The sequence below is a fragment of the Terrapene carolina genome, unplaced genomic scaffold, assembly GCF_002925995.2.
Source record: "Terrapene carolina triunguis isolate 2854851 unplaced genomic scaffold, T_m_triunguis-2.0 Scaffold58, whole genome shotgun sequence".
Taxonomy (NCBI): domain Eukaryota; kingdom Metazoa; phylum Chordata; order Testudines; family Emydidae; genus Terrapene; species Terrapene triunguis.
This window is the reverse complement of record NW_020664409.1, coordinates 55,822,709-55,836,024: the sequence shown is the minus strand read 5'-3', so window position 1 is coordinate 55,836,024 and position 13,316 is coordinate 55,822,709. Positions and strand designations below refer to the sequence as shown.

Below are 13,316 nucleotides of genomic sequence, written 5' to 3'. Positions count from 1 at the left end.
TTTTTAACAAATGAAGCTAAATATACTGAACTTCTAAGAAATAATATGATCACTCTGAGTGGGAGTGGGGATGCAGCCAGGAGCATAGCTTCAGACTTCGGGGGTTTTAATGGCTTGTTTCCCTCTGGTATAAGGCTGGCTTTTTTCCCTGTGGGGATGGGTTAGAGTGGAAGGAGGCACTCAAAATGAACAAGGGCATGTGTTTGGTAGTCGGATAAAGAGAAATACACATTACGGTTGTCTGTCTTTCTTGCCTCTGAGGATATGTCCATTGTGACGGGTTGGATCACAGAAACCCCCTGGGGGCTGCCAACTGTTGTGCCAAGACTACTTCTGCCCCTGCTTTCCCTGCCAGCTTGGGACTACAGCACTGTGTCTTGTTGAGCCAGACACGCCAGTCTGCTGCAACACAGACCCAGGGTCTGAACCACGTGTCCCAAAGCTGCAGACTTAATTGAAAGCAACTTAAGAAGTGTTCCTGTCTTTAACACTCAGATGCTCCACTCCCAATGGGGTTGCCCCTCCCCCCCAGGTATTAATACATACTCTGGGGTTTTTTTTATAGGCAGCAGCCATTGTTTACATGCTACCCTGAAGGTCCTCAGGTAGACTTCTTATGTGGATTGGAGCCTTCCAAGATTCATTGTCCTTAAGTGGACACTCACTTTGCACATTCCTTTCTCAAGAAGCTGACCAAATGCTTTACTAAGGTTACTTAGAAATCAAGCAACTACACAGCCAATATTCATAACTTCAAACACAAAAATGATACATGCATACAAATAGGAGGAATAGATTCAGTAGATCATAACCTTTACAGAGATATGTTACATGGCATATGTAGCATAAAACATATTCCAGTTATGTCATATATACATTCATAAGTATATTTCCATAAAGCCTTGGGGGTGCACCATCACATCCATATTACAGTATGTAGCTGTGTCCTAACTCATGTGCAAGCAGACAAGTACTAGCTAAGCTCTTCTCCCAGCATCCATGGTGCAGCACCACATGACCCATACCTAATTGTACATGTATCCACACTGGTGAAACAGTTACACAGAGTAGGCTCTAGGTTTTTGGGGTATATCCCAGATTATCTCATTAACTGAAGCTGCTCTAGGACTTAGTTTATTATGGAAGTGGTTTTAGCCCATCAACACTTCTAAACTTCCTGCTCTACATGTTTCTCATCTGTTCATTCTAGGTGGGGCCAAGTCATGGATCCAGCATGATCCTTGGAAAAGCTGTTGTTGCTTATGCAGCAGGATTGATGTTCTGCAAGATTGTGGATGACATTTCAGGGGCAGGACTCAGAATCCCCTCAATTGCTGCAGCTTATGTAGATCAACACTTCTGGTGCAGGACAACTAGCACACCAGGATGGGATGACCAACAGTGAGGCCAGAAGTTCTACAGTAGGAAATAGACTTTCATGGAGCAGTGAAATGAGGGAGGCAATGCTGTTCCAGAAGCAGGTTGCTGTTGCCATCTAAAAACTCCCCAGCCCAGTCTGTTACAGGTACATAGCTAAGCTGTGGGGGTTATGGAGGTTTATGAGGCAATTAATACTGTGCTTTACCCATGGGTTGTAGGTATAAATAAATAGCTTGCAGAGAATGGAGTGCTAACCATAAGGATCAAGTGAATATTGACCCAAAGGATTACTACAACAGTGTTCTGCAGAGCTTGGTCAGCCATGGAGGCAGGTTCATGAACACCAACCAGGGATGTACTGGAAAAGTGCACGATGCCAGGGTGCTGAAAGCTTGTGGTTACCTTTCCTCCCCCTCATTAATATGATCATTAATGGGTCTGGGCCCACTGTTAGGGGATGAGCGCCTACCTCCCCTCCTTACATCTGCTGCCATGGCTCATGAAACTCTGCCTTGACCACAGAGCACCTGGCAAAAAGGGTTAATTGCACACTTAGCAGTTGCAGGATGATGAAAAGGGTTTTGTAGTCAGTGCTATCTGTACTGTTGGGGGATGCTGCACTCTGCACATCTAAAGATAAAGGCAAGAATTTTCACATGGTATGAGCTCATGGATTTTCTGTAGCAGGCCTACAAACTATCAGAGGGCCAAGTGCATCTCATCAGTAGGATTGGAGTCCAAGTCAGCATGAGAAAGGAGGGATGCCTTGTGTGCCCACATACTTGCAGCACAGGGTGAGGGGAATGAGGTGATATGTGTTCTGCTGTATACATGTTCATTTATTTGGTTTCCACTGCTATTGGTTTTATATGATTACAAGAATGTGACACTTTTGGGAAAGAATGAAGAGTCAGACAGGTGCCAAGCACTCACCCACAAAGGTGCTGTACAGTCAAATCAACTAATTAATATAGCCCCTGAAGACATACCCAGTGTATTCTGTCCATCAATAACTACTTACAAGTGTGTAAAATAATATAAATAACTGAAGGCCATGCTCCAGTCTCGCTGGCTGCGGAATAGAATGCCTCCTGGTCTCTTTCCACTTCTGGTTGTTGGGGGGTGTAGTGCACAGGATACATCTATCTCTTCTAGTTTGTGGACTTGTTCCCAGCCCACCTAGCTCCTGAACTGTCCAATAGCTGCATGGGTGATGGTACTGAAGGCTGCAGCCTAGGGGTGATCTGGGCCTGAGGCCTAGTTCTCTGGTCAGTTTGAGGAAAACCACTATCATTATCTTCCTTCACTTTTGGCCACTCCAGGTCATCTGTGACCCTCTTCCTTTTCCCATCCTGGTTGAGGATCCTGTGGAAGTGCCTGGCCAAGAAAATGAACCTGCACAATTTTTCATTGGGTGATGGGGTAAAAATTGAAAGATTTGTAGGTTTCTGGGCTATGACTACGGGTCCTAGACCCCAATAACTCCCCTCCCCCCTTTACATGCTGTAGTCAGGCAGAGCCACAGTTTGATACTGTTATCAATATGGTATGCTTTTCTATCATCTGTATACACGGCTTATTCACAAGCTCCTTCTTGCAATGTATCCTGACCAAAGATACCCCATGGTAAGAATTTCAGATTTAATTAGTTTTTAAAATTTTGCCCTACACCCCTCCTCCAAAAAAACATGTCCCAATCAGATCAGGGGCCTAGTATCAGTACTGGTTTCAACATTAGTTCAGGCTGGAGAAGGCTTTGGGATATTACTGGTCTGGAAATCAGACTGTAAGGACTAACTTTTGCAGGCTACTATTGGAATCCCATCTATGCAAAGGAGCTTTTCATCAAGTGGGAACTAAACACAGTCTTAAGGAATCAAGAGGACTGGCAAGCTACCACTGGAGTAGTTGGAAGTCTGCCCTACATAGAAACTATCTGTCTTGAGTTTCTTCTGCATGAAAAATTATCAAACAGCACCTGCTAGGAGTGAGGAAAGATTCAGGCAAACACTAACAGGATGCTGAACGAGAATGCAGAAGGTTGCAAACAAGCACAACTGACTTCCTCCCCTTCCCTGTGCCCCAATCTGGACAGCATGCTACTGAGTCTACAAGGGACTTTTCTACTTAATTCAGCCACTGGGTCTTAAATCATGCAGTCTGAGATAATATTGTAATGCTAGTAAAGATCTACCTACCATTCCTCTGATATGCCAGTTACAAAGACAGCAGTATATGTGCTAGTCCAGTCTGTAATCCTGCATCTTTTTAAAAAATGCCAAGGTAGTAACAATCTGTTTTGTGTTTACATTTTTCTCCCCTGGCTGGCTTTCATTCAGGGTCACATTGGGAGGTGCAGCAGTGGCACCAGGAAAATGTTGTGACTTCCACCGTCAACTGAAGCAAAACCTATCACACTGCATGTAATCTTCATAACAAGTCATAATGCAGAAATCCCTCCCCTACCTCTGCTACAATTTCCCCTATGGTAATAATGAAGATGGCAGATGCCACTTTGCCTAGCTGTGGATGTAGGTCCGGCTGCTGCTCCCCTCTCTCTCACTCCAGGTTGTTTTCTGGGCCCATCCCTAAACGAGTCCTAGCAAAACTGACCCAGGATGCACACGAGCCCATCTGGCCACAGGGGCTGCTCCTGAGCTATCAGCACTGGTCTGTTCCTCAGAATCCACCTTCTCTTCTGGTGCAATCCCTCTCCCTCTGGTCTCATCATCAAGATCATCTACATTCAAAAGTATGTCACGCAGGCCTCTGGGCTCAGGGCAGTCATGAGCAACTGCTCAAACTCCTCTTAATAAGGCCAGATAGCAGGGGAATTCCTGGAACTGTTGTTGCCATCCTTTAGCTTTGCATTAGAGGGTCTTTAAGTGTTTGAGGTGCTCCCTGCACTGCACACCAGTTCAGTTTATCCCCACCTGCACATTTCCAACGCTTCTCCCAAAATCATGCTGCTTGCTGTACTTACGCCACAAGTTAGCGAGAGCCTTGGCATGCGCCTCCAACTGGCTAGCAGCACACCAGGTGCTGGACATCTTCTAATGGTGTTTTGCAGAGCTGTGTGGAACTGAAGTGTTAAACACCAACCAAGTAGCTTCCAGTAGAGATGGGATGAAAAGGAATTGTTGGATGACTATCACAGCAAGCTCAGAACAAAAGCTTTAGCAGTCTCCATGCTGCAAAGTTGTTGGGTAGAACAGTTCAAAATGAAACATGCTGTTGCTCCATAGCATAGACCTACCTAGGGCTACTTCTGTGCTATGACCTAGGGGTGCGATTCCCAGCTCACACACATATACTACTCATGGTAGCTTGATGAGAGCTAGTGCAAGTATAAATAGTTGCAGTGCTAGCGGTGGCACGGCTTAGCCATGCTAAGTACAAACCTCCCTGAAACCAGTGGGTACATACACAGCCTTGCTGCCGCTGTCCATACTTGCATGGCTACACTACTCTTTATACTCGCACTAGCTTTCATTCAGCTAATAGGTGCATGGGAGCTGGGGATTCACACTCTAGCTCATAGTGTAGACATAGCCTTAGATTGGAAGCTCTTCAGGGTAGAAACTTCATAAATTACCTAAGACTGGTTGGGGACTTTAAGCACTCCTAGAACACCAAGAATAAACACCACCACAGTTTGGCTTGGAATTGGTGTCAAGGGTGTAGCTGGCTTAGAACTGGCAGCTAAGCCCTGTCCCCTCCCAACGCTCTGACAGGGAGCATGGGGGTGCACAGCAAGAGAAGCTCTTGCTGATTTCTTCAAAGGCAAAACTGACACCATCTGAGACATCCTACCTCAATCCATGCCATCCCACCTGACCATACCTCTCTCTACCATTCCCTCTGCTGGTACTTAGTATGTGTCGGTTCTTCAAGTGCTTGCTCATGTCCATTCTCTGTTAGGTGTGTGCAGGCTGCATGCCCAGTCACTGCAGATTTTACCCTCTGTGGTATCCGTCAGGCCGGCTCTAGCACCTCTGGTGCCACGTGCTCATGCGCTGGTAATATGGGGTCAGGCCAGCTCCACCCCCTCTCACTTCCTTCTTACCACCCACGACGGTCGCTGGAACAGGACCGTAAGGCAATTCTCAACGGTTCTTGCTGCATCTTCAGTTTGTCTTCTTGGTAGTCAGTGTAAATAGTTAGCTGGACTCTTGCATCTGTCTAACGGAGCATCCTCCGCTCCTGAAGCTGGGCATACCTCGGTCTCTGGGCTTCAAACCCTGTGCTGCCTGCAGCAAGCCCATGCCGGTGAGTGACCCACACTCCAGCTACTGAAGTGTCAAGAGCATTGTCAAATCTTCCACGAGTTCAAGCCTCGTACGAAGGAAGAGGACAAGGAGGCTAGGTTAAAGTCAATCCCGATGGAAGCTGCACCTAGACCGGTGTTGGAGACAAGCTGGTCGGACGTGGCACCGAGTACCTCAGTGTCAATACAGAGTGCTCCTCCTGTGGCACGGGACTCTTGGCACACAAAGCAGCAGTTCATGAGGGGACATTCCCTGATCTGAGGAAAAAGCATGGGGAGCCCAGCAGGGGGTGCTCTGCATTGGGCCACTCCCCTGTCCCCCTCCATAAATTGCACAGTCAACTCTGCCCTACTCGCAGGCACCGTTGAGTCTGGTGCAGGGGGGACATTGTGGCGCCAGCAGGATCACGGTGCCATCCATCCTGGAGGTGTTCGTTGTGGACAGGGACTTACAGGTGCTCTCGGTACCACCATCGCCAGCAGAACAAGAGCCGGCACCGGCGGTGAAGACGAGCAGAAGGGAGCATGTTGCCACAAGTTCCTATTCGATACTGGGTCCTCCAGTACCATTCAGAGGGAAACCGACCTTGCTGATGTCAGCTAAGACTTCCGTGCTCCGGCACCATTTCCCCGACCCCCGAGGCACGGGCCAGTGGAATTGACAGGTACCGCTCCTCCATGGTCCCCGCAGGATGACTTGTCTAAGTTGGAGTCGTGCACCCAGCCAGCCAGCCATATGTTCCCATGGCTATTGGTGCCCAAGTGCATTATATTCCTTTACTGGATCCTGTTCCTGTTCTGTTTTCAGACAGTCTCTCCTACTTCAGCCCAGCGTGGGCCCTCATCACTTCGGACGGTTGGTTGCTGACTATGGTGGAGGAAGGTTACACTCTACAGTTTATTTCCACCTTTCCCTCTCATTCCCCATTCCCATCAGGGGACCCTTCTCACAAGCAACTTTTAGCCTAGGAGGTACAAGCCCTCCTCCGGGCAGGAGCCATGGAGGAGGTACCTCAGAGCTTGAGAGGGAAAGGGTTTTACTCCCGTTATTTCCTAATCCTGAAGGCCAAAGAGGATCTCAGACCCAACCTAGACCTGCGTTTCCTCAACCATTATCTCAAGGAACTGAAGTTCCACATGGTCTCCCTGGCCTCCATTATTCCCTCCCTGGATCCAGGGGACTGGTACATCTCCCTCGACTTAAAAGATGCCTATTTTCACACCTCCATATTTTGGAGCCACAGAAGGTTTCTCAGGTTCATCGTGAACCAGACCCACTACCAGTTCACCATCCTCCCCTTTGGCCTGTCAGCAGCCCCTCAGTTTTCATGAAATGCATGGTGGTAATGCCGGCCTACCTCAGGAGGCGAGGGGTGCAAGTCTACCCTTACCTTGACCGACTGGCTGATCAAGGGTTGGTCCGAGGCCCAGGTGAGAGCCAGAATCCACCTGGTTCAAGCTACCCTCCGAGCACTGGGCCTGCTGATAAACGAGCAGAAGTCAACGCTCGTCCCCATTCAGAGGATAGTTTATTGGTGCAGTGCTCAATTCCACCCAGGCCAGAGCCTTCCTCCCAGCGGCCCACTTCCAGACAATGTCATCCCTGATATCACAGGTCAAGGCCCGCCCCATCATGACAGCCTGTTTCTGCCTCAGACGATTGGGTCATATGGCCATGTGCACATAAGCAGTACAGCACACGAGACTATGCCTCAGAGCCCTTCAAGCATGACTGGCCTCAGCATACTCATCAATATGTCATCATTTGGACTCTGGGCTTACAGTTTCCACCCAGGCCCTCACCTCTCTAGATTGGTAGAAGGACTCCCAGTTGGTAGGCTTTGGCGTTCCCTTCTTCATTCCAGAACCCTCAGTATGAAGAATCTTGGATGCATTCAAGTAGGTTGCGGGGCTCACTTCGAGCACCTCAGGACCCAAGGTCTGTGGTCCCAGGAGGAACTCTCCTTACATATAAATGTCCGAGAGCTCAGAGTGGTCTGCCCAGCACGCCAGGTGTTTTACCCCAGATTGCAGGCAAGGTTATGAGAGTCCTTACGGACAACATGGCAGCCATGTTTTACATCAACAGGCAGAGAGGGGCACGCTCTTCCCACATGTCAAGAGGCCATTTGCTTGTGGGAATTCTGCGTGAAGCACTTGATCCACCTTGAAACTTCTCACCTTCTGGGAGCCCAGAACAATCTGGCAGATCACCTCAGCAGATCTTTCTCCTCTCACCATGAGTGGTCCCTTCACCCCGATATAGCCAAGGCCATCTTCCAGTGGTGGGGGACTCCCCTTGTAGACCTGTTTGCAACCAAGCAAAATAGAAAGCATCAGTAGTTTTGCTCTCAATGTGGGCACAGCTCAGGCTCGCTCACACATGCTGTCCTGCTCCCTTGGACAAAGCACCTGTTCTATGCATTTCCCTCCATTCCTTTCATGCACAAAATCTTACTCAAAGTCAAGCGGGACAGAGCAAAGGTTATTCTTATAGCCCCAACATAGCCATGCCAGCACTGGTTCAACACATTATGGGGAGCTGTCAGTAATGGACCCCGATGCCACTCCCTCCCCACCTCTCCCAGACCTGATCTCACAAGATCACAGCCAACTGCTCCACCCAAACCTCAAGGCCCTCCACCTGACCGCATGGAAGTTTCATGGTTAAACCCAGCAGAACTGGCCTATTCGGAGCAAGTCCTCCAGGTATTACAAGTAGTAGGAAACCATCTACTAGAGTGACTTACCTTGCAAAGTGGAAGTGTTTCTCTGTGTGGTCATCCCAACGAGGCCTCTCACCTGCTAGGACACCTCTCCAGTCTGGGCTGGAGTATCTGCTTCATCTGAAACATTGGGGCGTACCCAATTTGTCTATTAAGGTACACCTAGTGGCCATCTCAGCCTTCCACCCTCCAGTGGATGGTAGGTAGTTTTTTTCCTCACGCAATATCCATTCGCTTCCTCAGGGGCTTAGAGACACTATACCCACAGATTTGTGAACCAATTCCCTTGTGAAATCTAAACCTGGTCCTTTCAAGACTTACAGGCCCTCCCTTTGAGCCGCTGGCATTGTGCCCCTTGTCGTACTTCTCCTAGAAGGTTGCTTTCCTAGTAGCAATTACCTCAGCCAGGAGGATCTCATATCAGGTCCCTTATGTCAGAAATCCAGTATACTGTGTTCTTGAAGGACAAGGTTCAACTTCGCGCCTGCCCCATGATCCTCCTGAAGGTGGTTTTACAGTTTCGTAGTAATCAGGCTATCTTCCTGCTAATATTCTTTCTGAAACAACACAAGAATATGGAGGAGCAGCGTCTCCACATGTTGTACGTTAGGCGTGCCCAGTCTATATAGAAAGGGCCAAACTGTTCCGCAAGTCCATGCAGCGCTTTGTGGTAATAGCAGACAGAATAAAAGGTGTGCCAGTTTCAGCCCAAAGGATTTCATGCTGGATCACTTCCTACATTCGCATGTGCTATGAGCAGGCAGCTGCCCCACCTCCTGCCCTCTTGACCACCCACTTGACAAGAGCTCAAATTTTCTCAGCAGCGTTTCTGGCCCAAGTCCCAATCCAGGATATTTGCAGAGCAGCAACCTGGTTGTCAGCGCATACTTTTTCATCCCACTACACCATCACTCAGCAGGCTAGAGACGATAAGGGGTTTGGTAGAGCAGTGTTGCAATCCGCATGTCCATGAACTGAGCCCGCCTCCTAAGGTATTGCTTGTGCGTCACCTAATGTGGAATGGCCAAGCACTCAAAGAAGAAAAAGCTTCTGTAACTGATGTTCTTCGAGATGTGCTGCTCATGCCCATTCCATGACCCACCCTTCTGCCCCTCTGTTGGAGTTAGCCAGAAAGAAGGAACCGAGAGGGTATGGAACTGGCTGGGCCCCTCAGTGCATGAGTGCATATCTCCAGAGGGTGCTAGAGCCAGCCCGACGGATACTGCTCAGGGAAAAATCTGCGGCGGATGTGTATGCAATGCATGCACACTTAATGTGGAATGGACATGAGCAACACATCTTGAAGAACAACAGTTACAAAAAGGTTAGTAACCTTTTCTAGTCCTTGGACCCCCCTTTATGCCATAGACAGAAGCTAGTGTACCTATAGAAGCTAAGCCTTCTCGCCCTCATTTCCAAAAAAGGTGGAGAAAACTTTAAATTTTGGTAATAAAATATAATTTATTTTCATCAATTGATTTAAATCATGACCATAAATTAAATATTAACAATTCTCACTCAACAATATCTGCATTATCAACACAAACAGTAAGAAGCAGAAATGTATAATTAGAATTTTAGCACACAATTGATTGGGAAAAGAAAGCAAAATGTTAGTAAGTGGAACAGCAATGGCCAATTGTTTACATAAATCTTTTGTCCATGTAGATCCCATAATAGTGATTCAGTAACTCTTGAATACTGGACAAATACAGGCTATAACAACAACCCCTTATCACTGTTTTTAAATAGCTACTGCTGCATTGAGGTAAAAAAAAAAAAATCACATGAAGTACTTGAGTAAAAGGAATATAAGCTTTGTTGTTTATGCTATGATGTTGGCAGAATCATTCTAGATTCTTAGTTTTTAATGTTAAAAGTTCTCTTTTATCTAATACTACATTCACACAAGCTTCAAACCTAAGACTGGAAATATCAGTACCATACTGACCAGTGTAACTTACAGAAAGAGTGCAAAAAACCTCCACTTCCCTACCTTGGTATAATAAACATCCTGTACACAGTCTGTTTTCCCTTTTAAAGAAATCATTTACATTACAGCTTCTGCTTCTTTAACATTTCATTAAAAAAAACCTATACATATAGCTCACAATATTTACATACAAAACTATTCTTACAAGAGAACATAAAATGAACATGTTAAAAGTGCAGTTGTGATTAACATTCCTTCTATGATTAAAGGCACAGCTGGTTTCAATATAGATTTATTTAACCATGTGCAGTTGACAGTCCCTGCCAACCAAAGGGTAATGTGTTTTCAGAAGAAAGTTTAGCCTGGTTTGACTGCCCAGCCATAAATCTTTTCAGGGTCTCTGATGTTCCAGGTCGCAGCCAGGGGTCTGTTGCTACTGTGTCAACAGAGGTGGGCCTTCTGCCACCTTTATATGGAAACTGCTTCAAAATGTCATCAGCATCTCCCAGGGAAATATCATCACCTGTGGAGGAGGAGAAACAGGCTTATAGTTTCCTCTTTAAAATAATCCCATCACCACAATGCAACCTTCTTGTTACATTTAATGTTTATTCCTTCTACTTATTTAATGATATAAAGGATGAGAGACCTGTTATCACCCAAATACTTATCAATGACATGCCTCAAATGCAGCAAGTTTGCATAGGAACAGGCCATATCTGTATTAAATTAAAGGTTCAGTAGATATGAAGATACTGAAAGTCTTTTTTTGGTCATGATGCTCTCCAATGTCCCATGGATTTTTTGAACAGTTGCTGCCTCATAAAATGCTCACTGTCACTGGACAGAACTGGGTTGCAAATACACAAGTCCTCCTCCATACCTGATGGTTGACCTTGAGGACTGTTCTTGCTCTCTGATAGTGAGCCTGCTTTTGTGGACTGGGGTCAAACACCCCACTGAAAAGTCAGTCAATGAGTCTGATATAAAAAAGGAGCATTCCAAGGTTATAAAAAAACCAAACGTGTTGCCAAACACTATCTTCTTTTGCCTGTATACACATATCTCTTTTCAGCCCGAGGGTGAATAAAATACTTCAGGCCTGATGCAGAGTGGGTTTAACTTCCCTGCATGCAGAAGATGTGTCTATATGTCACCTTCCTAACTGGCTACCCCAATGTTTTATATATTTTAAACTGGTCTCACAACATTTTATTAGTTTAAATCACATGCTCCCCTCTCCCACAAAGATTTGCTCTTACAATCTGGTACAAGGAACTCATTGCTATTGGTACATGGAGAAAAAAAGAGAAAAAAAAAAAGCATACTTCATGTAAGTATAAGAAATTACAACAGGTGGTATTAATGTGAAGAAGCTTTATTTTAATAAACTGAAATATCCCAAACTGAAAATCCACAATGTTCTAAAACAAACAAACGCTTTCTATATAGTCAGTCTTAACAGTTTATTATAACTGCTAAGTTAATTTATGGAAAATCCAGCATTCTAAAGGACATTGGCTAAAAATAATTCAAACGTTAAAATCACCACCATCTGCTACATCAACAAGCAAGGGGGCATGAGGTCTCCTGCACTCTGCACAGAAGCAATTCGCTACTGGGATTGGTGCATTGCCCACAAGATCCTGTTGTCAGCTGGGGGACTCCTACCAGGGACCTCTTCACTTCCCAAACCAACAGCAAATCCACCTAGTACTGCTTCAGGGGAGGGCTTGGTGCCCTTTTCCAGGGTGATACCCTAGTCCTCCGCTGGTTGGATCAGTTCATAGGTTTCCCCCTCTGTCACTTCTGCTATGAGTCCTGCACGAGGTGAAGTGGGAGAGAGCAACGGTCATTTCTGATAGCCCCATTCTGGCCTCGCCAGTTCTGGTTTCCCCTTCTTCTCTGCATGTCAGCGCGCTCCCCACTTTCAATGCCACCTCTCCCAGAGCTACTCACACAATAAGGTGGAAGGATTCAGCATCCCTGATCCCCAGACTCTTCACCTCTGGGCTTGGGTTTTGGATGGGCATCTTCATTAGAGTGGGAATGTTTGTTAGCAGTGCAGAACATCCTCTCGAGTAGCAGAAAGGAGTCCACAAAGCGATCCTATGAGACTAAATAGAAGCATTTCATCTCTTGGGTCCAGCAGAAGGGTCTTGTCCCTGAGGAAGTGGACATTCCTCTTCTAGACTTCCTCCTCTCCCTAAAGATGTCTGGCCTCGCCTCTCAACTCCGTCAAAGTCCACATGGCTGCTCTCAGTGCCTTCCACCCTCTGCTGGAGGGGCATTTTTTCTTTACTCACCCATTAACTTCCAGGTTTTGGAAGGGCCTCCTTTGAAGCTTCCCTCCTATTCAGCCCATCGCTCCCCAAGCAGACCTCAGCCTTGTCCTGAAGACGCTGAAGAAGTCACCCTTTGAACCTGTGGCCTTGTGCTCTCTTTCTCTCCTCTCCATGAAGGTCGCCTTCCTGGTTGGTATCACATTCGCGAGATGGCTTAGCGAACTGGGGGCCATGATGGCCGACACCCCACCCATTTACTACATTTCATAAAGACAAAGTTTCCCTACACTTGCACCCCAAGTGTCTTCCTAAGGTTCTCTAGTTTTCATCTCAACCAACCTATACACTTAGCTTCTTTCTTTCAAAAGCCTCACACCTCAGTGGAGGAAAGGCGCCTTTACTCCCTTGACATCTGCAGGGCCCTGGCCTTCTACCTGCAGTGGATGAAACCCTTCAGGAAGTCCCCCAAACTGTCGCTATAGCTGAACACATTAAGGGGCAAGTGATTTCTACTCAGAGGATTTCGAAGTAGGTGTCAGGGTGCATTATGCTCTGCTACCAGTTATCAGGGATGTCTCTGCCCTGTGGGATATGGGCCTGCTCCATGAGAGCACAAACCAACTACAGCTGTGCTTCACGACGTGCTCTTACAGACATATGTAAGGCAGTCACATGGAGCTCAGTACATACCTTCTCTTCCCATTATGCCTTTGTGCAAGACTGCT

General features: G+C 46.7%; 1 protein-coding gene across 1 annotated transcript in view; it reads right to left on the bottom strand.

Annotated features, from left to right (window-relative positions):
• Positions 1-9,871: 9,871 nt before the first annotated feature.
• CSPP1 (centrosome and spindle pole associated protein 1) overlaps positions 9,872-13,316 on the bottom strand; it is a 150,063-nt gene continuing 146,618 nt past the window's right edge. The window contains exon 28 of the mRNA XM_026659714.1: positions 9,872-10,829. Coding sequence (XP_026515499.1) covers positions 10,603-10,829 — 227 coding nt within the window. The 3' untranslated portion in view covers positions 9,872-10,602. The remainder of the gene's footprint in view (positions 10,830-13,316) is intronic.